At 44.6% G+C, this 25,000-nt stretch overlaps 1 protein-coding gene and 2 long non-coding RNA genes across 12 annotated transcripts in view; 1 reads left to right on the top strand and 2 right to left on the bottom strand.

The window, feature by feature from the left end:
* Nucleotides 1-19,069, top strand: part of lrch4 (leucine-rich repeats and calponin homology (CH) domain containing 4) — a 30,784-nt gene extending 11,715 nt beyond the window's left edge. The window contains exons 2-18 of one of the 2 annotated variants that reach the window (XM_079371798.1): nt 5,730-5,874; nt 6,306-6,435; nt 6,528-6,633; nt 6,852-7,098; nt 8,044-8,140; nt 8,687-8,801; nt 8,876-8,985; nt 9,067-9,119; nt 9,905-10,066; nt 10,181-10,249; nt 10,381-10,435; nt 10,832-10,895; nt 12,126-12,227; nt 12,325-12,416; nt 12,718-12,855; nt 12,966-13,043; nt 18,826-19,069. In XM_079371798.1, coding sequence (XP_079227924.1) covers nt 5,730-5,874; nt 6,306-6,435; nt 6,528-6,633; nt 6,852-7,098; nt 8,044-8,140; nt 8,687-8,801; nt 8,876-8,985; nt 9,067-9,119; nt 9,905-10,066; nt 10,181-10,249; nt 10,381-10,435; nt 10,832-10,895; nt 12,126-12,227; nt 12,325-12,416; nt 12,718-12,855; nt 12,966-13,043; nt 18,826-18,975 — 1,913 coding nt within the window. In that variant the 3' untranslated portion in view covers nt 18,976-19,069. Of the gene's footprint in view, nt 1-5,729; nt 5,875-6,305; nt 6,436-6,527; nt 6,634-6,851; nt 7,099-8,043; nt 8,141-8,686; nt 8,802-8,875; nt 8,986-9,066; nt 9,120-9,904; nt 10,067-10,180; nt 10,250-10,380; nt 10,436-10,831; nt 10,896-12,125; nt 12,228-12,324; nt 12,417-12,717; nt 12,856-12,965; nt 13,044-13,199; nt 16,213-18,825 lie in introns of those variants that run through there. The other variant, XM_079371797.1, reaches the window with a different exon arrangement.
* Nucleotides 19,070-21,709: 2,640 nt separating this feature from the next.
* Nucleotides 21,710-24,886, bottom strand: LOC306841444. Of its 9 annotated transcripts, none has more exons than XR_013781513.1 (4): nt 24,498-24,886; nt 24,113-24,147; nt 22,540-23,239; nt 21,785-21,799 (listed from the first exon to the last, which is right to left on the bottom strand). It is a non-coding gene; the product is annotated as an uncharacterized lncRNA (long non-coding RNA). The 9 variants fall into 9 exon arrangements; XR_013781515.1 differs by having other exon boundaries at nt 22,540-23,204; nt 24,533-24,886; XR_013781516.1 differs by having other exon boundaries at nt 24,638-24,886.
* A 27-nt stretch (nt 24,887-24,913) lies between these two features.
* The window catches only part of LOC306841445, a 540-nt gene continuing 453 nt past the window's right edge, over nt 24,914-25,000 (bottom strand). The window contains exon 3 of the long non-coding RNA XR_013781522.1: nt 24,914-24,949. This is a non-coding gene — a long non-coding RNA (uncharacterized lncRNA). The remainder of the gene's footprint in view (nt 24,950-25,000) is intronic.

Here is a 25,000-nt window from a genome sequence, read left to right as displayed (position 1 = left end):
ACAAACTGCAAAACCACATAAAACCACATCATCACAGCTGCTTGTAAAAGGATCTCTGTAGACCAGGACTCTGTAGACCAGGACTCTGCAGACCAGCACTCTGTAGACTAGCACTCTGCAGACCAGGACTCTGTAGACCAGCGCTCTGCAGACCAGCCTCTCTGCAGACCAGCCTCTCTGCAGACCAGCACTCTGCAGACCAGGACTCTGCAGACCAGCACTCTGTAGACTAGCACTCTGCAGACCAGGACTCTGTAGACCAGCGCTCTGCAGACCAGCCTCTCTGCAGACCAGCCTCTCTGCAGACCAGCACTCTGTAGACCAGGACTCTACAGACCAGCGCTCTGTAGACCAGCACTCTGTAGACCAGCACTCTGTAGACCAGCCTCTCTGCAGACCAGCACTCTGTAGACTAGCGCTCTGTAGACCAGCACTCGGTAGACCAGCCTTTCTGCAGACCAGCGCTCTGTAGACCAGCACTCTGTAGACCAGCCTTTCTGCAGACCAGCGCTCTGTAGACCAGCACTCTGTAGACCAGCACTCTGTAGACCAGCCTTTCTGCAGACCAGCGCTCTGTAGACCAGCGCTCTGTAGACAAGCACTCTGTAGACACTTTCTGCAGACCAGCACTCTGTAGACCACTTTCTGCAGACCAGCACTCTGTAGACCAGGACTCTGTAGACCAGCACTCTGCAGACCACTTTCTGAAGGTCTTGGACTCCAGAGCAGTTGTAGTCATTCTGGTCTCAGCCTGGGCGGACTCCACGTGCTGCGATAAAGCCAAGTCATAAAACGAGTCAGTGCAGGACCAGCTGTGACTCGTCTGAGAACGAGTCAGCGCTTCACCCAGAGCTAAACGTTCACTTCTTATGTCATGATGACATGCTGCACCCCCTCCCCCCTCCCCCCCCCCCCGAGTTGGTCCTGGACCACAGACCCAGCGTCCTGCGGTCTGACCCAGTGTGAGTCCGGGCATCTCTCTGTCTCATTCCTCAGCTCATTCTTTTCAGCTCATTCTTTTCCCATGATGCTCGCTGACTCAGTCCTGGCTTTGTTTCATTTGGGCAGAAATGCAACATGGGAAAGAGAGCGAGCGGAGGAGCGGCCGCCGCCGACCTCTCAGCGGTCAGATCGTGTGTTTGTGTGAGTTCAGATTCATGGACTTAAAAGGGAATTCTCTATTTTTAGAAATTACTTTCACTGAAGGTACAGAACGATTTATTACCTGCAGCTCAAAACAACCCGAGAGGTTCCCCGGACTGCAATATCAAAGGAAAGAATTTATTTATATATATTTATATATATAAATATATATAAATATAAATATATATATATATAAATATATATATGCATGTAGAGGAGATTCTACGTTTCAAGCCTTTACATCCGTATTAAACCAGATTGTTTTGTAGGGGTGGATTCAGAGACTAGACAACCTCTCCATCCCCCCCGAGTACACACACACACACACACACACACACACACACACACACACACACACACACACACACACACACACACACACACACACACACACACACACATCTCCACCCCCACCTATTGTTCGCTCGGCTCCCCTGCAGCTATGGGACAGTGAAGACGGGGAGAGATCGAGCTTTTTTAGAGCTACTGTATAACATCCATCCACTCTGCTGCACACACACACACACACACACACACACACACACACACACACACACACACACACACACACACACACACACACACACACACACACACACACACACACACACACACACACACACACACACAGTCTGAAATGCCCTGCTGTGTTTATTAAGGCCATGTGAAACGGTCTCTTTGTTGGCTCTTTCATGAAAGCAGAGCGAGGCTCAGGGTGAGAGAACGCTCTGACGTCCTCCACAGCTTTCAAACGTCTCCACGTCTTTTGTCTTCACTTTGCTCGTTTGATTGTTCAGTAGAGCGGCGAAGGAGAGACAGGAAGTGTACGGACGAGCGAGGGAACAACATGCAGCTGAGGTCAGATTTGAACCCGATGAGGACAACGCACGATTAAACTGCTTAAAGGAGCAGTCTGTAGCTCCGCCCCCTAGTGTTTAAAATGAGTACTGCAGTCTAAACTCTAATCAGCACAGAGAGCTGTCTCCCCCCTCCTCTCACACAGGTCAGCATGTGGTGGACACTGTAGCTTCAGTGTTTAGCCAGCTCTGCATGTGGTGGACACTGTAGCTTCAGTGTTTAGCCAGCTCTGCATGTGGAGGACACTGTAGCTTCAGTGTTTAGCCAGCTCTGCATGTGGTGGACTCTGTAGCTTCAGTGTTTAGCCAGCTCTGCATGTGGAGGACACTGTAGCTTCAGTGTTTAGCCAGCTCTGTATGTGGTGGACACTGTAGCTTCAGTGTTTAGCCAGCTCTGCATGTGGAGGACACTGTAGCTTCAGTGTTTAGCCAGCTCTGTATGTGGTGGACACTGTAGCTTCAGTGTTTAGCCAGCTCCGCATGTGGTGGACACTGTAGCTTCAGTATTTAGCCAGCTCTGCATGTGGTGGACACTGTAGCTTCAGTGTTTAACCAGCTCTGTATGTGGTGGACACTGTAGCTTCAGTGTTTAGCCAGCTCTGCATGTGGAGGACACTGTAGCTTCAGTGTTTAGCCAGCTCTGTATGTGGTGGACACTGTAGCTTCAGTGTTTAGCCAGCTCTGTATGTGGTGGACACTGTAGCTTCAGTGTTTAGCCAGCTCCGCATGTGGTGGACACTGTAGCTTCAGTATTTAGCCAGCTCTGCATGTGGTGGACACTGTAGCTTCAGTGTTTAGCCAGCTCTGCATGTGGTGGACACTGTAGCTTCAGTGTTTAACCAGCTCTGCATGTGGTGGACGCTGTAGCTTCAGTGTTTAGCCAGCTCTGCATGTGGTGGACGCTGTAGCTTCAGTGTTTAGCCAGCTCTGCATGTGGTGGACGCTGTAGCTTCAGTGTTTAGCCAGCTCTGCATGTGGTGGACACTGTAGCTTCAGTGTTTAGCCAGCTCTGCATGTGGTGGACACTGTAGCTTCAGTGTTTAGCCAGCTCTACATGTGGTGGACACTGTAGCTTCAGTGTTTAGCCAGCTCTGCATGGTTCTGTAAAGCTTTCTCCATCTTTTAAAAGCATTAACTTTAAAAGCATCTATACGTCACTTGATTACGACCCCGCTGTGACCAGAACCCGAGGGCAGAGAGCGGGAAAAACACGAACTGTATCTGTTCAGCATCTGTTCTGCACTCGGTTAAAGGCTGGAAGTTCTTTTTCAGAATCCTTTTGTCAAACTTATTACGGGAATAAGACGGGAAGCTACGACAGCGCCTGAAATCAAGGAGGAGAAGGAAGTCCCTCTTTGTGGATCCGTTTGTTCGTCCGTCCGGCTGCAGAAAAGCAAAAGTCCCATTTTTCCCCCTTTTTGAATTCTTCAGTTCGAGTCGTCTGGAGCAGAATCCTCCATTTGAAGCCCAAACAAAGACAGGAAGTGGCGTCTCCTCCTCCGGCCCGGCTGCTTCCAACACGATCAATAAACAGCCTTCAGGCCGTCTGCCATTGACAGGCGTCTGACCCGGGATGCTACCAGAGAGCGCTCGGCGCTAATGGGGCAGTCTGGATCAGTCCAGCTCTGCAGAGCCTGGTCTGCTGCACCTCCTGTCTTTGAGTAGGAAACAGGATCGCTCCATGTTTGTTGTTTTCTCATGTGGAGGCCGTTATCACAACTTCCTGTGCTTCTGCAGCCAGCCTCTAGTGGACACTCCAGGAACTGCAGGATTTTAACACGTCAGCATCGACTTCATTTTTCAACGCTTGCGTCTAATCCGAGTATTTCTTAGAATAAAAGGAACTCGATTCATAAGTAGGAAGTAGAAAAACAAACCTGTTTCAGTTTACCTTCAGGCTGTTTGTTGATCTTCACATTAAATGTCTCTCTAAGGGGGGGGGGGTGTGTCCTACATTCAGAAACTGTGGAAACCAAACGCAGGAAGCGGCAGCTATTTTCAGGAGGAGCTCACCCAGTGTGGACGGGTGGCGTCCGTCCTTGCCCAGATTCTGTCACGGCGGTGTGGTCTGTTAATTTCAGGCTGGTGGTTTGTGAACGTAGCGTGGATTCACAAAAACACATCAAAATATAAGAACCAGAGTTTCAGACTGCTGGATGTCAGAGGGTCAGGGTCCCATCCTGGACTCGGAGACGACTAATACACAAAACGAGGGAAAGAGAACTGTCACTAATGATATCCCCAAAGTGCACCATGGGAATTGTAGGATAACCCATATAAGGTCGACGTAGGCCTCTGTTCTTTTTCCTCTTTCTTGTTGGTTTCAGTTCAACTTCTGCCCTCAGTTTGGTCTTCAAGGTTCAAACTACGTGATGCATGTGTGTGTGTTTTATTTAACTTCTTGTTTTTTTTGGATCGCTGCCGTAATTTGAGAGTTGACAAGAAACACAGGAGGAGGAGGATGACACGGAGCAGATGTTTACAGCTGGGTTCAAGTTACAGAGGTCACAAAAAGCTGGATGACAAGAACAAACTTCTGTTTTCAACTGTTTATCTGTTTCGATCAATAGTTTGAGGCTTAAATCAATAAAAGCTGCAGACGTGTTGATGTTAGTTTCCTCCGTTGTGGATTTGATGATTAGCTGTGATGTCATAACCATCACAGGTAGACTGACCACGAGCTAGCTGAGCGTGACACGACGGTTTATATCCAATGGGTGGAGCTAGCTGTTGCCATGGCAATGTTGCTGCCGGATGAGTTTAGCTGACAGGCTAGCTGGTTAGCTAGCTAACAGGAAGTGTAGTTTTAACCTGGTCATGCTGCAGTGAATGTAATTTATTTAAACTACGATGTTTGTTTTAACAGTATAAACACAACAACGACTAAAGTTACTGTTCACAATGCATTGTGGGATGTGTAGTTTTCTTTTTATGCTGTTTTGGGGCCAAATCAAATGAATTAAAGTCACTAGTAGGTCGCTGGTTGTCTTCGACCTCTGGAGCCGTCCAAAAAGTGGGCGGGCACTGTTGAGCTTTGTACGTCCTCTAACAGTTGTTTTTGTTAAACGGGAGGTCGCTTGTAACATTTGTTACGTAATAATGAGACATAAATAACTTTATAGAGAGAGAGAGCTCTTTTTCCAGTTCACCATCCCAGTCGACTTTGTTCAGTTGGTTTCCACATTTTCATTGTTTTGATTCCTGTACATTCTCTGATGGATCCGTCTAATGTCTGGTCACTATTCAGTTGTTGTATCAGTCCAGATGGACCTGTCTAACGTCTGGTCACTATTCAGTTGTTGTATCAGTCCAGATGGACCTGTCTAACGTCTGGTCACTATTCAGTTGTCGTATCAGTCCTGATGGATCCGTCTAATGTCTGGTCACTCTTCAGTTGTTGTATCAGTCCTGATGGATCCGTCTAACGTCTGGTCACTGTTCAGTTGTTGTATCAGTCCTGATGGACCTGTCTAACGTCTGGTCACTCTTCAGTTGTTGTATCAGTCCTGATGGACCTGTCTAACGTCTGGTCACTCTTCAGTTGTTGTATCAGTCCTGTATCAGTCCTGATGGACCTGTCTAACGTCTGGTCACTGTTCAGTTGTTGTATCAGTCCTGTAGCTGTTCGGTTGGACCTGTCTAACGTCTGGTCACTGTTCAGTTGTTGTATCAGTCCTGTAGCTGTTCGGTTGGACCTGTCTAACGTCTGGTCACTCGTTGTGTTTTCAGATCTGTCTAAGAACCGTCTGTGCGAGCTGCCCGACGAGCTCTGTCAGTTCATCTCTGTGGAGACGCTCAGCCTGTACCACAATGGGATGCGTTCACTGTCCTCCAGCCTGAGCAACCTGCAGGCCCTCACCTACCTCAACCTCAGGTAACACACACACACACACACACACACACACACACACACTACACCTCACAGTCTGCAGGAGCTTCATGTCACCTCTGGAGCTCGAGTGTTTCTCTCTGCTGGAGAAGAAGAGAGGCGTCATGATCCTGTCCAAACGTTGTTGCAACAACAGAAACACGCCAACACAAAACTGTAATTTTCCTGTTACTAGGAGACCAGAGAAGCCTCCAGCTGGCTGCAGGGAAACGTGACGGCTCCGAGCAAATCTACTGTACACCGAAAATTAACAACCAGAGACTAGCTTCAAAATGAAACCACAAAATGTGTAAACATGTAATAATCTGTGTGTGTGTGTGTGTGTGTGTGTGTGTGTGTGTGTGTGTGTGTGTGTGTGTGTGTGTGTGTGTGTGTGTGTGTGTGTGTGTGTGTGTGTGTGTGTTTTGTCTCCACAGTCGAAATCTTCTGTCCAGTTTGCCCCCGTCGGTGTTTCAGCTCCCCCTCCTGAGAGTGCTCATCGTCAGCAACAACAAGCTGTGTTCACTGCCCGCCTCCATATTCTCCCTCACACACCTCCGACAGCTGGTGTGATATCTACACTCCCACACACACACACACACACACTTACACACACACACCGCTCACAGTGTATTGACTGCTGTGTGTTTCTGTGTCAGGATGTGAGCTGTAATGAGCTGCAGTGTTTGCCTGCAGAGCTCGGCCAGCTCGAGTGTCTGAGGGATTTGAACCTGCGGAGGAACCAGATCACCACGTTGCCTGAAGGTACACGCCCCCATTTTACCCACAGACACGTGAACGCAGCAGGCAGCCGGCTCTCAAAGTGACTCTCCTGAAGAAGTTGAAGAAAGCTCGGAGCGGAGCGTTCGGGAAACAGACGCTCTCCGCTCCGTCATACGGCGTGGAAAAAGGGCGCCGGCGATCAGATAAGAGCACTCTGTGCACGGGACCTCACTCACTCTTCTCTCTGTCTCACCATCCAGAAATATCCGAGCTCCCTCTCGTCCGGCTCGATGTCTCCTGCAACCGCATTTCCCACGTGCCCTTGCGTTACCGCCACCTGCGTCACCTCCAGAGCATTTCACTGGACAACAACCCGCTGCAGATGCCCCCCGCGCAGATCTGCTCCAAGGGCAAATACCACATCTTCAAGTTCCTCGCCATGGAGGCCTGCAAGAGGAGCACGGAGGAGCTGGAGAGACACCTGAGGCCCACGGGCTTCAACAGCTGGTGAGAGGGGGGAGAGAGAGAGGGAGGGAGGGGGGGGGGGGAGAGAGAGAGGGAGGGAGGGGGGGAGGGAGAGAGAGGGGGGGAGAGAGAGACAGGGAGGGAGAGAGAGAGGGAGGGAGGGAGAGAGACAGGGAGGGAGAGAGAGGGAGGGAGGGAGGGAGGGAGAGAGAGAGAGAGGGAGGGAGAGAGAGAGGGAGAGAGACAGGGAGAGAGAGAGAGAGACAGGGAGGGAGAGAGAGGGAGGGAGGGAGGGAGGGAGAGAGAGAGAGAGGGAGGGAGAGAGAGAGGGAGAGAGACAGGGAGAGAGAGAGAGAGACAGGGAGGGAGAGAGAGAGAGAGAGAGACAGGGAGGGAGAGAGAGAGAGAGAGAGACAGGGAGGGAGAGAGAGAGAAAGAATTTGAGGCAGGTGAAAGTCTGTGAAGATGAACTGAGTTGAAGGAAAGTTTGAGATTTATTCCGACATGTTCAGTGAGCGGGATCGATGAGGCTCATCATGGTTCTGATGTTTACATCCTGGTTCTTCATCACCCTGCAGACTTGTATCCTGCTTTACTCTGATTGGTGCCTTTTCCCAGTTTAAAATCAGGAGTCATGTGACCACAGTGTCTTATTAGGATCACATGCTGCTCTGTGTTCATATGGATGTGACATCATCCAGCTTCCTGCCAGCTGCAGCTTCTCACAGAGTGAAACCAACCAATCAGAGTCCAAGGACACGCAGATAAGAGCGAATACCAGAGTCACTGAACCTGTGTGTGTGTGTGTGTGTGTGTGTGTGTGTGTGTGTGTGTGTGTGTGTGTGTGTGTGTGTGTGTGTGTGTGTGTGTGTGTGTGTGTGTGTGTGTGTGTGTGTGTGTGTGTGTGTGTGTGTGTGTGTGTGTGTGTGTGTGTGTGTGTGTGTGTGTGTGTGTGTGTGTGTGTGTGTGTGTGTGTGTGTCCTGCAGCCTGTCGGACCAGGAGCTGTTCTCGGGTCAGTTTGGAGGTCTGGACTCTGGATTCAACAGCGTGGACAGCGGCAGCAAACGCTGGTCTGGAAACGAGGTAAAAACACACACACACACACACACACACACACACACAGAGTTAATCACAGTGAACGTGGGAGAGCGCAGACTTCATGATGGCTTCAACAGAACATTTTAACACAAACAAGATGACTCAGCCAGACCACGAGACCAGGTCTCATTTAGACCAGGTCTCATTTAGATCAGGTCTCACAGGGACCAGGTCTCATTTAGACCAGGTCTCATTTAGACCAGGTCTCACAGGGACCAAATCACACATAGACCAGAGCTCACATAGACCAGGTCTCACATAGACCATGTCTCACATAGACCAGATCTCACATAGACCAGGTCTCACATAGACCAGGTCTCACAGGGACCAGGTCCTGCTCGGTCTGTCCTCTCGTGCGTTCTGTTTAGCTGCGATTAAAAGAAAACAAACGATGCTAAAAGGTTGTTTACGTTAGCCGCCATGTTTGTGACATAAACCCGGGACTCTGAAGCCCCGCCCCCTCGCCCCCCCATCGCCTACAAGGCCCACTGTGCACACATCAGAGATGGATGAGTCTTTCTGTGTGATTAGTCAGCAGATGACTTCTCGGAGCGCTCCCTCCGTCTGGCCGAGGTCAGCAGGGAGCAGAGGAACCTGGAGGAGGAGGAGGAAGAGGAGGACAGATCTCCTCTGGAGACGAACAAAGGTGAGGAAACAAACTTCTCATCCTCCGAGCTCACCTCTGAAAATCTCTCTAAAAAGTCCAACCTTGTTTGTCAGTGAACGGCGAGGCGGAGCACGTGGTGGACTTCCTGGACAGCAGTGTGACGGAGGAAGAGGACGAGGAGCCGACGCCTCCTCCTGCTCCTCTCACAGCACCTCCTCCTCTGGTACTCGTCTCTGTGTGTCTCGAACACGCCGCCTCGTGTCTCCTCGCACAAACACTCATCCTCCCTGTCTTTGATTTCCAGGAGCAGAAGGAGAGCTCTTCATCGGCCCCGACGCAGGACTCATCAGCATGCAGGTCAGTGCTGGACACACACACACACACACACACACACACACACACACACACACACCTCCTGCTCGATGCAGGCTGGGAAAAGTCAACAGCCTGCAGCTCTCATTACTTACAGTCACTGTGTGCAGGTTTGATACTCACTGACTGACCCCGCCCCCCCTCCAACACACACACACACACACACACACACACACACACACACACACACACACACACACACACACAGTCAAACAGACATCCTCTGTAGTCAAATATCTGTACTTTTAGAAAGTATCTAAGACAGAAGGTCAGCATCGACGTGTGAAGATTAAAGCGAAACAAAACTAAATCTAAAGATTCAACCTCCTCCAGCTCCATCGTCTTCTTCCTGTTGTTGTTGTTGTTGTTGTTGTTGTTGTTGTTGTTGTTATGACGACGAAGCGTTTGCAGCAGAAAGCGCTCTGCCGTCACCGGCGCGACAATAATCCTCGTATTCTCGCCTCACGCCGTCCTCGCTCCGAGTCTGCTGGGACCAAAAAACAAACAAACAAACAAACAGTCAAAAGCATCTGAAGTATAAAAGTTGCAGTAAGAAGTAAGGGAGGCGTGTCGGTCAGTTGTCATGGAGACGGGACGGAGGTGCAGGTGGAGTGATCATACTCACAGCTGCTGAACGAGCCTTAAACTCGACTCGTCCGAAGCTCCTGCAGAACGGATGTTTGACTTCCTGTGGGACGGCTCAGAATAGACGCAGAGACTTGAATAGGAAACTCCACACGTGTTTATAAACGGGCTGATCACCTCCTCAGGTCCAGCCTCCACGTGGACGTGGGCCTTCATCCCTCCTCATCGTCAGCCTCGTCCTCGCCCCTGTCCCCCTCCAGCCCGTCCCTGGAGGAGCGGAGGAGGCCGGGGAACCTTTCCGTCTGGCAGGAGAGAGAGCGTCTGCAGCAGCAGAAAGAGAAGAGCAGGTACACGCTCGCTTCTTACAAACGCCACACTCAAGTTTTTTACTTTTGATCTCCGTTTAAAAAAAAAACTGTTTGTTTTTTTTCTTCTTCTGTCAAAAATCTCATTTTCTGCAGCTCGCTGAAGTCGGTCACCAAAGCAGGAAGTTATGTCACCACCGCCGCTCAGTCAGGAAGTTCCTCAGCGTGAGTTCAAACTGTTACACAGATGACACACACACACACACACACACACACACACACACACACACACATGTCACTGTATAATGAATCAGGAGTGTGTAAACTGTTGTCTGAAGGTGTTTGTCTCCCCCTAGTGGCGGCTCCCCGGAGAGCAGCAGCTCACACGCCGGCCTGCGGCACAGATGTGCAGTGAGTGTTTAATCATCTTATAATCAGACGCTCCATGTTTCTACACACACACACACACACACACACACACACACGCACACACACACACACACACACACACACACACACACACACACACACACACGCCCTGGAGCTTAATGTTGCAGAGGCAGCTCTCAGCACAACATCCTGCTGTCTGTTGAATGACTGTTACTGGTGTTTTAAATATCTTTTTAACTTTGTGTTGTTGTTGTTGATTGTGTGTGCATGTAAATGTGTATGTATGTTTACTCATCGGACGCGTACCGAGGTTCTATGCGGGGTGGTGTCTAAGGGGAGGATTCAGACTTCATGGTTTTCTTTGTCCAAATAAAAACATTTGATCACAAAACAAACAAAACACTCTTCTTCTCTCAGAGCGCCGATCAGATGACCTCCGTGCATCCGCTCACTCTTCTACAACGATCCAGCAGCAGAACAGGTACAGAACACACAACACACACGCTAACCTCAGAGCACGCACAACACACGCGCACAACACACACGCTAACCTCAGAGCACGCACAACACACGCGCACAACACACACGCTAACCTCAGAGCACGCTCAACACACACGCTAACCTCAGAGCACGCTCAACACACACGCTAACCTCAGAGCACGCTCAACACACACGCTAACCTCAGAGCACGCTCAACACACACGCTAACCTCAGAGCACGCTCAACACACACGCACAACACACACGCTAACCTCAGAGCACGCACAACACACACGCTAACCTCAGAGCACGCACAACACACACGCTAACCTCAGAGCACGCACAACACACACGCTAACCTCAGAGCACGCACAACACACACGCTAACCTCAGAGCACGCTCAACACACACGCACAACACACACGCACAACACACACGCTAACCTCAGAGCACGCTCAACACACACGCTAACCTCAGAGCACGCTCAACACACACGCTAACCTCAGAGCACGCACAACACACACGCACAACACACACGCTAACCTCAGAGCACGCTCAACACACACGCTAACCTCAGAGCACGCACAACACACACGCACAACACACACGCTAACCTCAGAGCACGCACAACACACACGCTAACCTCAGAGCACGCACAACACACATGCTCAACACACACGCTAACCTCAGAGCACGCACAACACACACGCTAACCTCAGAACACGCTCAACACACACGCTAACCTCAGAACACGCTCAACACACACGCTAACCTCAGAGCACGCACAACACACACGCTAACCTCAGAACACGCTCAACACACACGCTAACCTCAGAGCACGCACAACACACACGCTAACCTCAGAACACGCACAACACACACGCACAACACACACGCTAACCTCAGAGCACGCACAACACACACGCTAACCTCAGAGCACGCACAACACACACGCTCAACACACACGCTAACCTCAGAACACGCACAACACACACGCTAACCTCTCCATGAGACGCAGGAAGACGCTTGTTGAATGAGCGCTCAGATGACGCTGGTCGTTTTAGCATCAGAGGTCATCAGAGGTCACGTGACTTTGTTAATTTTTGACCTTCACCTCTGGCAGTCAGGAAGGAAGAAGAAGTCAATCTGCTGATTTCAAACGGCGTTCAGAGCGTCGAGCGTCCGTCTGGTTGTGTCGACGTTAAACGTTTACGTTTCTTTGTATCCGTCAGATTTCCCGTCTTCCCCGAAGACGTCCCCTCCCCCCGGCCACGCCCAGAAACCCAACAGCTTCCTGTTCCGCGCCTCGTCCCGCAGCAACGTCAAACCCTCAGGTACACACACACACACACACACACACACACACACACACACACACACACCTACCTCCAGTCAGAAATAACCCAACTCTCTCTCTTCTGTCTCGCTCAGGCTTCACGCTGGGCGAGTCCGGCAGGAGCGAGTCGCGTACGATGCTGCGTTCGCCTAAAGAGGAGCGAGCGGACATCACGCAGCTACGCAAGGTGAAGCACCACGAACACACACGTTGTTACAGAGCTTAACACTGTGGCGGATTAGATCATCAGCCATGATGTCATCACAGGTCGAGCGACCTTGGCGTGCTCCTGAAGGAGAAACGCGTTTCTCATTTTAGAGAAGTAACATTTATTTATGAGCTCAGAGGGAAAGAACTACACTACCCACAATCCCACAGTGTCGCAGCGACGTCTCTGAGCTGCACAGGAAGTGGGCGCTGGCTGAGTGTTTTCACAGGAAGTTGAAGATGTTTTCACAGGAAGTGAGTAAACCGTCTTCTCTCCTCAGACTCTGGAGTCTCGGCTGAAGGTCAGCCTGCCCGAGGATCTGGGCGAGGCGCTGTCCAACGGCACGCTCCTCTGTCAGCTGGTCAACCACATCAGGCCGCGCTGCGTCTCCATCATCCACGTGCCCTCTCCAGCAGTGGTGAGAGACACACACACACACACACACACACACACACACACACACACACACACACACACACGGATGCTTCTGTGACAAACGTAAACACAAAGTTTGTTTTCTTTTTTCAGCCGAAGCTGAGCTCAGCTAAGAGTCGACTCAACGTGGAGAACTTCCTCACCGCCTGTCGTAAGCTGGGCGTCTCCGAGGTAACGTGTCCCCCTCCTCTCCCGTCTCCCTTCTGATGAAAGCGGCGGCCATCTTTGATGTGCTTGACGCTCGGTCCAAGCGTCTGTCTCTGTTTTGTCTTTCTTCTTCTTCTCTCCTGGTTTTTAACGTCCTGTGTTTTCCTCCTGTGTGTCCAGACGGACGTGTGTGTGTGCTCTGATGTGCTTCTGTGTAAGCTGCCCGCTGTGTCGCGCTGCGTGGCGGCGGCGCTGCTGGCCGCCGGGGAGGAGAAGACGGAGGAAGACTCCTCCCCTTCATCGTCCTCCTCGTCTTCTTCGCTGCTGTCCACAGGTTTCCTGTCCTTCTACTGCGCCGCCATGGCCCTGCTCTACGTCCTCTACTGCTACCTGCTCACCTAGAGGACGCACGCCACGCCACACACTTACTGAACACGCACACGCTCAGTCCCGGCTGCAGCGTGCGCGTGTTCATCGAGCACCTTCTAGAAACACTAAAGCACCGAGCAGCTCAGAGGGAGGACAGCTGGACAGAGACATGCCTTAGTGTAGTTTAGCCTTCGCTCTGTACGCACAGCAGCTTCACAGAAGGAGGCGGAGCTTCCTGAGGTAGAGCTGCTGCAGCCGCACAGACGATCTCATTGGTCGTCTCCAGCAAAGAACCCGTCTGTGACACGCTGAACTGATATTTAAAGTCCAGCGACGCCGGCCCCAACGTGAAACGCTCAGAATGACTCAGCGACTCGCTCTAACGCTCGCCGCGTCGTCTCTTTTCCACCGCCAAGCTCGCCGCCGTCTGCTGCCAAGTTTTAAAAAAAAAAATTTAAATTTAAAAATATCTGACATTTGACCTCCACAGATGCTCGTCAGCTGAGATATAATATAAGATCATTATTATAAACCTGTGAAGGTCTCTGCACGTGTTAATGCACAGCCAGCAGCGACCTGGAGTCACATGACTTCTTCTTCTTCTGCTGCTGCTTCAGCTGTCGTGACGTCCATGCAAAATATCTCACATTTATTTTTCTCTAGTTTAATCCTGTAAATATTCAACCAAGTCTGGAGATCACTGAATAGAATATCCATCAAGTGCCATTCAAAGTGACTTCTTAGCAGAGCAGGTACTTTTCCTGGACAGACGGAGACGTGTGCACGATCAGTGATTTAAAACTAAAGATCAAAACATTTCGTACCTGAAACACAAAAACAACCCAGACCAGTCCACGCATCAAACTGGACAATCCTGAACCACTAATATAAACCATGACGGGTGTGAAACACCGTCCTCTGAGTCCGTGCTTCTTTTGCTCTGCTCGCAGCAGCTCGACCTCACCAACATGGCCGCCCTCGTCTGTGTTTTTAAAAAGCTGCAGAAGGAGTCTGAGACTGAACTCTGAATGTGTGTGTGTGTGTGTGTTTTTAAAGCCTTGAGGTGAGAGCATGTCAAAGGATGAGTTATGACATAGTGCCTCCTCTCATTGAACATTTAAAGACCACTGGCTCTTATTTTAATGTCTGCTATGCTTACTGTGAGCAGCAGGGGGCGATGTCGCTGCATTAATCCCCCTGCAGGCTCCACCTGACGGTACTGTGTGTGTGTGTGTGTGTGTGTGTGGTCGCTCTGACCTGCTGACTCCATGTTTGTATAAATGTAAACAGGTTGTTAAATTATTGTTTTTATTTATGTTTCCTGTTTGTGTGGAGACGCAGCAGAGGCTGATTTAACGTGTGTGCGCTTCTAAAACACGCTCGCCGCCGAATTAGACAAAATCAATGTTTAATTATTCAGAGTTAAAAAAACAATCGATTGTTTAAAACTTCTCCCGTTCGTTTGATTGGTTAATAATCGATTAGCTGGAGGCTTTAACGCCTTCTTAACGCCTCTGCTGTTTCGACCGCTCGCTGCTCTCAGAAGGTCAATGTCTCCAACTTAACGCAAATTCAACCCGATGATTGGACACGTCGAGGGCGTGAAAGGAGATTTGAGTGATTCTGCTGCTAAAGCATCATTTGTGTGTCTGCTCCTCTCAAGGCCTCTAAAACGACATTTCATGTGAACTCACACCGTTAAACTCTCCATGAAAGACAAACTTTCTTTTTAGAAACTGTCTGGAAAAATCAACTTTTTCTCAGATTTTTTTTATTTTATTTCTCAGAAAAAAAGAAGCGAGAATGATTCTATTAAAGGTCACATCTCCTCCTCCTCCTCCTCCTCTTCAGGTTCCATAAGAGTCAGAGCTCGTTGTAAATCCACTCTCAGCCTGTATTTGTATTTGGAGGTCAACTTTAAGTCCTTTTTCTAAAATGGTCAAACATTCTTTTCAAGAGATTCTGATATTTCACGTCGAACAGTGTTCTTTCAAACAAGCTGCTAACTTAAAAAAAATACTCAAAGAATTAGCCAGTTAGCTTTTTAAACTCGCTAAGCTCAAACAAATACCCCCATGTTAGTCAGTTAGCTTTAGGCTAACAGCAGATGATAAGCTAAACGACTGTTCTGACATTTAGCCAAGTGGCTAAAGTTTCTGTAAATGCTGGATCATAGCATGCTTATATTGTTAGCCTGTTAGCCTGTTAGCCTGTTAGCCGGAGCAGCTTCCACACTTAGCATCTGTGAGCTACATAAACCGCCGACTTTCAGCCTCCCCGGCTAACTTAGCTTGACGGCTAAGTTTGGACCGCAGTACCCATTTCAAACACTAGGTGTCATAGTTAGACTGCTGTCAGTTTAATTAACATGTTAAATGATTGTTCAGCATTATTGAGCTGTTCGTTGTTAATCAGCCAGTATGAAAGCTCGTCTTATAGTTTTATATCTCACGACACTAATAGCATACAGCTTCACGGTTTATTTTATGTTACGCGTCTCTGCTGTCGCCTGATTGGCTCAGATTGTAAAAAAGATTTCCTCCCGTGTCTGATTTTTTATTTTTTTTTTATCAGCCTGCTGTTGATACTGAATTTATACTGTTTTAATTCAAATGTATATTTTATAAGTGAAACTGGATGAGCAACACTCGGTAGTTATAACCTTTATGAGCGTGTTAGCTGAACAGACAGACGGTTTGTATTTTATATTTATATGATACTCTTGTATTATTATTGTTCACTTTATATAAATCTATATGTAAAGGTTTTTTGTTTGTTTTTCCGCCCGCTGTAAAGAAATTATTAAAACTTTTGAACTTTGAAACCTGTTGCTGATTGTCTGCTTACCTGCTCTCCTGCTTTTGCTTCATACGCCGACATGTTTGTACGCGACCAGAGTATCTGCAGCCGACTCACGCCACGCCACGCCACGACCACGACCACCGCGGTCAGTGCTCACGGGTCACATGGCATCAACGCCGCAGGATGTTTGCTCAGGTGTCACCACAGGAACTAAAAAGAAATATTTTTGTGCAAAGAGTCAATGATGCTTTCTGGATTTGACTCATTACTGCCCCCTTCAGGCGACTGTAGAAAAAGACATAAAATAATAAGAATGTAGCTGAACTTCAATTATAAAGTCAGAGGAAAAATATGAAGCCAACCAGCCAAACGTGTGGACTTAACTTAAAGGATAAAAACCAGGTACTGTCTGATGACGTCGCTCCACTTTTCCAGCTGTTAGAAAGAGTTGTAGTGAAAATGGAGAGAACGCCTCGAGGCTGACCGGACGTTTCCTGTGCGTGAGCGACGTCCAGCAGGAAGTGGTGAGCCGGCGTGCAGATACTCTGATCTGCTCTGTGCTTTAAAAAAACCAGCTCCTGTGTGTGTGCTCTCCTAACAGCAGGGTCACCTTCGTAAATACCAGCTGGTCCGTGTGGGAGCAGGTGAGTGTGTCAAGGTCGCTCAAGGTCAGAGCCAGAGAAAGGCAGGAAACCGTTCAGGAGGTTTGTGCTGCACCTTTAGAGAGAGGAGTCAATACAGAGAGTGGTGTCCTACACACACACACACACACACACACACACACACACACACACACACACACACACACACACACAATGTCTCAGAGACGTACCTGCAAATGTCAGTTTTGCCGGCTGGAAGAGTTCCTGGGGGGGCGGGTCTACAGGTCTTTAAGGGTCACTGATGAGGATCTAAGGTGGTGGTTTTGGGGGGGGGGGGGGGGGGGGGGCTCTCGACTTTATCCATGCAGGACGGATTGTTAAAGAATCCACATTTGTAGAAACACCTGAGATTTTCTTGCAGAGATAAACAAAGAAAACATCAACTGTCCAAAAAAGTTTTAAGGCACAATCACAACAACCAATCAGCTCGCAGAGAATAAACCTTCTTCTTTTGACTCCGAGGTCGACTCATTTCCTCGACGTTGTGACCGAGACAGCGCTGCAAAACACTTCAGCAGCCGGCCGTCAGTGTGTGAGCTGAAAGATAAAGTTATTCAGCGACGATAAATCCAGAGTCTCATAAAAACAAGAAAACATGTCCTGACTTCTAATCAAAGAGTGTGCTCCATCTTCCACCATGTTAAATATATAATTAACCCTGTGTGTGTGTGTGTGTGTGTGTGTGTGTGTGTGTGTGTGTGTGTGTGTGTGTGTGTGTGTGTGTGTGTGTGTGTGTGTGTGTGTGTGTGTGTGTGTGTGTGTGTGTGTGTGTGTGTGTGTGTGTGTGTGTGTGTGTGTGTGTCCTGACTGTCCACACTGAGGGAGAAGTTGGAGTCCTGTGTTGTTGTCAGAGCTGTGTTTACATGAAGAGCGTTTATTTCCCGCCTCACCTGTTGAAACATGAGTCCGTGCACGTCGGAGAAATGTGAAAGAGATTTTTGAACTCGTTTCCTTCTTGGGTGAGAAAACGTACCGCAGCAGTTTTATATCGTGCACGGAGACGGTGGCGTGCAGCAGTCACGGGGTCGAAGGCGTCACACGTGCAGCTCCCCAGGAAATATCAGGAGTTTAGTGAGAGCCCTAAAACAGTCGAGGATTTTAGGGCGGAGGCCAATGAGATTTCAGGGGGCGGTCCCACGCCGCCCTCCTGGACACGCCCCTGCTTGAAGCACGCTAAATATACTGATGAAGAAACCTGCAGAATTTAAGACGACCACAGTTTGACAGAAACACATCATCAGAGCGCCGTCTTCTCCGTTAAACATCCCGTCTTTGTATCTTACATCATAACCGAGTGTTTGGCGTTGTTTTGAAGCGTCTGGTTTTCTCTGACGATGACAAACGGACTTAATGGCGTTTCATTTCCATAAACACGTCGCTGATAGCCGCTCTATATGAGACTGGAATGTGTTACTGAATGTCATTGAGCCGGTCGGCCTTCAAGGTCACACGACAGACACACTGAGTTAAACATGTGGAGTGTTACTTTACATGAGAGAATTCAGGGCCCGACCGATGTGGGAGTTTTAGGGTCGATGCAGATATCGATATTTGGGAGGATAAATCAGATATCGATATTTGGGAGGATAAATCAGATATCGATATATCGGCCGTTTCTTGATATCGATCAATTTATTGTGTCGATCCCTCAGTGATCAAACGTGTGGAAAAGATTTACAACAAAGATGAGAAGACACTCTGCAGAATGATGATGCGTGTTGTGACTCACACAGCGCCCTCTGCTGGTGACAGAGAGTAATGCTGGAGTAATACAAAGAAACTCAAATGATATTTGACTGGACTATAATATCAGTGAGCACATACTGATCACACATACAGTCACTGGATATGCTGATATTGGTTATTTATCGGTCAGACTCTCAACAAATCTTCCAAAAGTAAAACTCTGATTCACACAAACTCACAGACAAACATCGTGTCTGAATCTGACCTTGCTCTTCCTCCTCTCCCAGGATTCCTTGTGTTCCCCGCAGCTCATCGTGGAGGACGAGGGGCTGACTCGACTCGCTCACACCGTCCAGGTTCTGATCGACCTGACCGACGGCTCCCAGCGGGGTCTCAGACAGGAAACATCAGCGGCTGCTGGCTCAACACAGTGTTAGAAACGGTGTGATAAAAAAACGCTCTCAGGACCAGTGTTTGTTTTTAACATGCTTCAAATTTCAAAAAACAAAAACACAATAAAAAACCCAGTGAATTCAACGCCTCGCTCTCAGTTCTTTATTTTTCTGTGATGTTGATCTGACTCTGTCTTTTTTTTAAAGCGCACACAACCTCCAGAGAAGAAGAACATTAAGCAGACCAGTGAAAATTCTTAATTAAATAAAAAATAAATAAACTAACAAAACACAGTCAAAGGCGTGTGAGCTACGCAGAGTCCAATAGCAGAAAATAAGTCAGCACTCGAGGCACCATGCTGTAAGCATCAACCAATCAGCAGCCAGGATTGAATGCCGTCTTAGTTGCTTTCAATCTCGTCTTAAACATCGTTTTTATGTCTTTTAGTTTTTTTGTAATTTATCTGCAACCACAAAGTCATCACATGATAAAAAAGGATCTGATCGATCACAGGAAAAAAACAGTCCAAAAAAATCCTCCAAGTCGTCTCCAAATGATGTGCCAGGAGAACCCGATGGTACCGAGGACGTCACGCCGACCAGGAGCCAGGTGTACCATGTAGGAGGTTATAACTTAGAGCTACGCTGGAACGATCTCTGCAGGAGTCAGACATCAGGAGAGAGAGAGAGGAATGACAACAACAAGTTGAACCTGGACGATAACCTCTGTGCATGGAACTGGCACATTAACCACAAGGCAACCAGCTTTTTAGGAAGGAACCTCTTGAACCCCTCTGCCTTTGACACATGATCTGGTTCGAGCCCAAGATAACACATCCATCAGAACGATCACAGAGAGCTCGTTTTTGTGAAGCCTCCACGTCTAAAAATGTTCAGAGGCCCAAACTGTTAAAGCGCACATTTCACACTTCGATGAACAAATCAGCTGAACCCTCCATGACAGACGCTTCTTTTGACTGCGAGTAAAAAAAGCAGCTTTTATCAGCAGCAGAAACACGAAAACGAGGAATGAGAGGCATGCAGATATTTTGGACGTTCGCTGTCATTCTGAAATGCAGGTTTATTTCTGAACACCTGTCGACGTGTACCTGCTCGGTAAACGCCACACTTAGTGACTGCCTGCAGTCTTTCAGCAGGATCACTCTGCCCTCCAGTGTGGCTGCAGGCAACAGAGGAGAGACTACTGTTCAGCTTAGGTCAAACCATGAAGGAGCTACTGCTGTGGATAAACTCTAATTATGTTTACAAGAAATATTTGTTTTATAGCTGAAACCAGAAAATGTGTAGTTTGGTTTCAGCAGACATTTATATTGAAGGTGAGGTTTTGTTTCTCTTTTGGGGTCTCTTTCACTTTAAAATGTCTGTGTACACTTATGTTACATATGTTTATAGATATATACAAATACATGTTTATGGACACATACATACAAACATGAGTATAATGTATGGATACATACATGAATTCAGAAATACATATATACAGTTCTTTTTACTGATACATACATATATACTGTATATGCATACATATGTAAATATGTGCATTCATTCACATACAAACATTCATTCATGCATGCATATGATACAAAATCTATACATACATACCCCTTTTATAAAAAATCAAACATACATACATGCATATATATACACCTTGTAAAAAACATACATACCCCTTTTGGAAAAAACATACATACCTATATCGAAAAATTGTAAAACACGACATGCATACCTATGTTGAAAAATGAATTAAAAAAAACTGCATACATACCTATGTTGAAAAAAGTATTAAAAACGAGCATGATAAAAATGAAATAGGTATGTAGTTTTTTTTTTTTTTTTTCAACATAGGTATGAATGTCTTTTTTTTCATATGTCGACATAGGTATATATGTCGTGTTTTTAAATTTGATGAAAAAAGGACATATAAATCCATGTCAAAAAATTACAACCAGCATACATATAGGTCTGTATGCTGGTTTTGTTATTTTCCGACATGGATATATATGTCCTTTTTTCCAATTTTTCGACATAAGTATGTATGCTGTTTTTTTCATTTTTTCGACATAGGTAGGTATGTCATTTTTTCGACATAGGTAGGTATGTCATTTTTTTCATTTTTTCGACATAGGTATGTATGTCATTTTTTAAATTTTTTTCGATATGGGTATGTATGTCATTTTTTCCAATTTTATGACATAGGTATGTATGCTGTTTTTTTCATTTTTTCGACATAGGTATGTATGTCATTTTTTTCATTTTTTTCAACATAGGTATGTATGTCAATTTTTCCAATTTTTTGACATCGGTATGTATGCTGTTTTTTTTATTTTTTCAACATAGGTATGTATGTCATTTTTTTCAATTTTTTCGACTAATGAAAAAAAACGACATACATACCTATGTCGAAAAATAAAAAAAACGACATACATACCTATGTCGAAAAATTGGGAAAAATGACATACATACCTATGTCGAAAAATTGGAAAAAAACAGCATACATACCTATGTTGAAAAATTGAAAAAAAAGACACACACCTATGTCGAAAAATTGGAAAAAATGACATACATACCTCTGTCGAAAAAATGAAAAAAACAGCATACATACCTATGTCGAAAAATTGAAAAAAAAAAGACATACAAACCTATGTCGAAAAATTGGAAAAAATGACATACATACCTCTGTCGAAAAAATGAAAAAAACAGCATACAAACCTATGTCGAAAAATAAAAAAAACGACATACATACCTATGTCGACAAATGAAAAAAAACGACATACATACCTATGTCGAAAAATTGGAAAAAAACAGCATACATACCTATGTCGAAAAATAAAAAAAAAGACATACATACCTATGTCGAAAAAATTGGAAAAAACAACATACATACCTATGTCGAAAAATTGGAAAAAATGACATACATACCTATGTTGAAAAATTGGAAAAAATAGACATACATACCTATGTTGAAAAATTGGAAAAAACAGCATACATACCTATGTTGAAAAATTGGAAAAAATGGCATACATACCTATGTTGAAAAATTGGAAAAAATAGACATACATACCTATGTTGAAAAATAAAAAAAAACACATACATACATATGTCGAAAAATTGGAAAAAATGACAAACATACCTATGTTGAAAAATTGGAAAAAAAGACATACATACCTATGTCGAAAAAATGAAAAAAAACAGCATACATACCTATGTCGAAAAATTGGAAAAAATGACAAACATACCTATGTTGAAAAATTGGAAAAAAAGACATACATACCTATGTCGAAAAAATGAAAAAAACAGTATACATACCTATGTCGAAAAATTGGAAAAAATGACATACATACCTATGTTGAAAAATTGGAAAAAAAGACATACATACCTATGTCGACAAATGAAAAAAAAAAACATACATACCTATGTCGAAAAAATGAAAAAATGACATACATACCTATGTTGAAAAATTGGAAAAAAAGACATACATACCTATGTCGACAAATGAAAAAAAAAAACATACATACCTATGTCGAAAAATTGGAAAAAATGACATACATACCTATGTCGAAAAATTGAAAAAAAAAAAGACATACATACCTATGTCGAAAAATAAAAAAAACGACATACATACCTATGTCGACAAATGAAAAAAAACGACATACATACCTATGTCGAAAAATTGGAAAAAAACAGCATACATACCTATGTCGAAAAATTAAAAAAAAGACATACATACCTATGTCGAAAAATTGGAAAAAACAACATACATACCTATGTCGAAAAATTGGAAAAAATGACATACATACCTATGTCGAAAAATTGGAAAAAATGGCATACATACCTATGTTGAAAAATTGGAAAAAATAGACATACATACCTATGTTGAAAAATTGGAAAAAACAGCATACATACCTATGTCGAAAAAATGAAAAAAACAGCATACATACCTATGTCGAAAAATAAAAAAAAAGACATACATACCTATGTCGAAAAAATTGGAAAAAACAACATACATGACCATGTCGAAAAATTGGAAAAAATGGCATACATACCTATGTTGAAAAATTGGAAAAAAAGACATACATACCTATGTTGAAAAATTGGAAAAAAAGACATACATACCTATGTCGAAAAAATAAAAAAAACAGCATACATACCTATGTCGAAAAATTGGAAAAAATGACAAACATACCTATGTTGAAAAATTGGAAAAAAAGACATACATACCTATGTCGAAAAAATGAAAAAAACAGTATACATACCTATGTCGAAAAATTGGAAAAAAAGACATACATACCTATGTCGAAAAAATGAAAAAATGACATACATACCTATGTTGAAAAATTGGAAAAAAAGACATACATACCTATGTTGAAAAATTGGAAAAAAAGACATACATACCTATGTCGGAAAAATGAAAAAAACAGTATACATACCTATGTCGAAAAATTGGAAAAAAAGACATACATACCTATGTCGAAAAAATGAAAAAATGACATACATACCTATGTTGAAAAATTGGAAAAAAAGACATACATACCTATGTCGACAAATGAAAAAAAAAAACATACATACCTATGTCGAAAAATTGGAAAAAATAGACATACATACCTATGTTGAAAAATTGGAAAAAAAGACATACATACCTATGTCGACAAATGAAAAAAAAAAACATACATACCTATGTCGAAAAATTGGAAAAAATGACATACATACCTATGTCGAAAAATTGAAAAAAAAAAAGACATACATACCTATGTCGAAAAATAAAAAAAACAACATACATACCTATGTCGAAAAATTGGAAAAAAACAGCATACATACCTATGTTGAAAAATTGAAAAAAAAAGACATACATACCTATGTCGAAAAATAAAAAAAACAACATACATACCTATGTCGAAAAATTGGAAAAAAACAGCATACATACCTATGTTGAAAAATTGAAAAAAAAAGACATACATACCTATGTCGAAAAATAAAAAAAAGACATACATACCTATGTCGAAAAAATTGGAAAAAACAACATACATGACCATGTCGAAAAATTGGAAAAAATGGCATACATACCTATGTTGAAAAATTGGAAAAAAAGACATACATACCTATGTTGAAAAATTGGAAAAAATAGACATACATGTTGACAAATTGGAAAAAACAGCATACATACCTATGTCGAAAAATTGGAAAAAATGGCATACATACCTATGTTGAAAAATTGGAAAAAATAGACATACATACCTATGTTGAAAAATAAAAAAAACCACATACATACATATGTTGAAAAATTGGAAAAAATGACAAACATACCTATGTTGAAAAATTGGAAAAAAAGACATACATACCTATGTCGAAAAATTGGAAAAAATGACATACATACCTATGTTGAAAAATTGGAAAAAAAGACATACATACCTATGTTGAAAAATTGGAAAAAAAGACATACATACCTATGTCGAAAAATTGGAAAAAATGACATACATACCTATGTTGAAAAATTGGAAAAAAAGACATACATACCTATGTCGACAAATGAAAAAAAAAAACATACATACCTATGTCGAAAAATTGGAAAAAATGACATACATACCTCTGTCGAAAAAATGAAAAAAACAGCATACATACATATGTCGAAAAATAAAAAAAACGACATACATACCTATGTTGAAAAATGAAAAAAAAACAACATACATACCTATGTTGAAAAAATGAAAAAAACGACATACATACCTATGTTGAAAAAATGAAAAAAACGACATACATACCTATGTCGAAAAATTGGAAAAAATGACATACATACCTATGTTGAAAAATTGGAAAAAAAGACATACATACCTATGTCGAAAAAATGAAAAAATGACATACATACCTATGTTGAAAAATTGGAAAAAAAGACATACATACCTATGTCGAAAAATAAAAAAACGACATACAAACCTATGTCGAAAAATTGGAAAAAATGACATACATACCTCTGTCGAAAAATTGGAAAAAACAGCATACATACCTATGTCGAAAAACAAAAAAAACGACATACATACCTATGTCGGAAAAATGA

The sequence above is a fragment of the Symphodus melops genome (genome assembly GCF_947650265.1).
Source record: "Symphodus melops genome assembly, chromosome: 20".
NCBI classification, from domain to species: domain Eukaryota; kingdom Metazoa; phylum Chordata; class Actinopteri; order Labriformes; family Labridae; genus Symphodus; species Symphodus melops.
The sequence above is the reverse complement of the archived record's forward strand: the minus strand, read 5'-3'. Positions and strand labels throughout refer to the sequence as shown.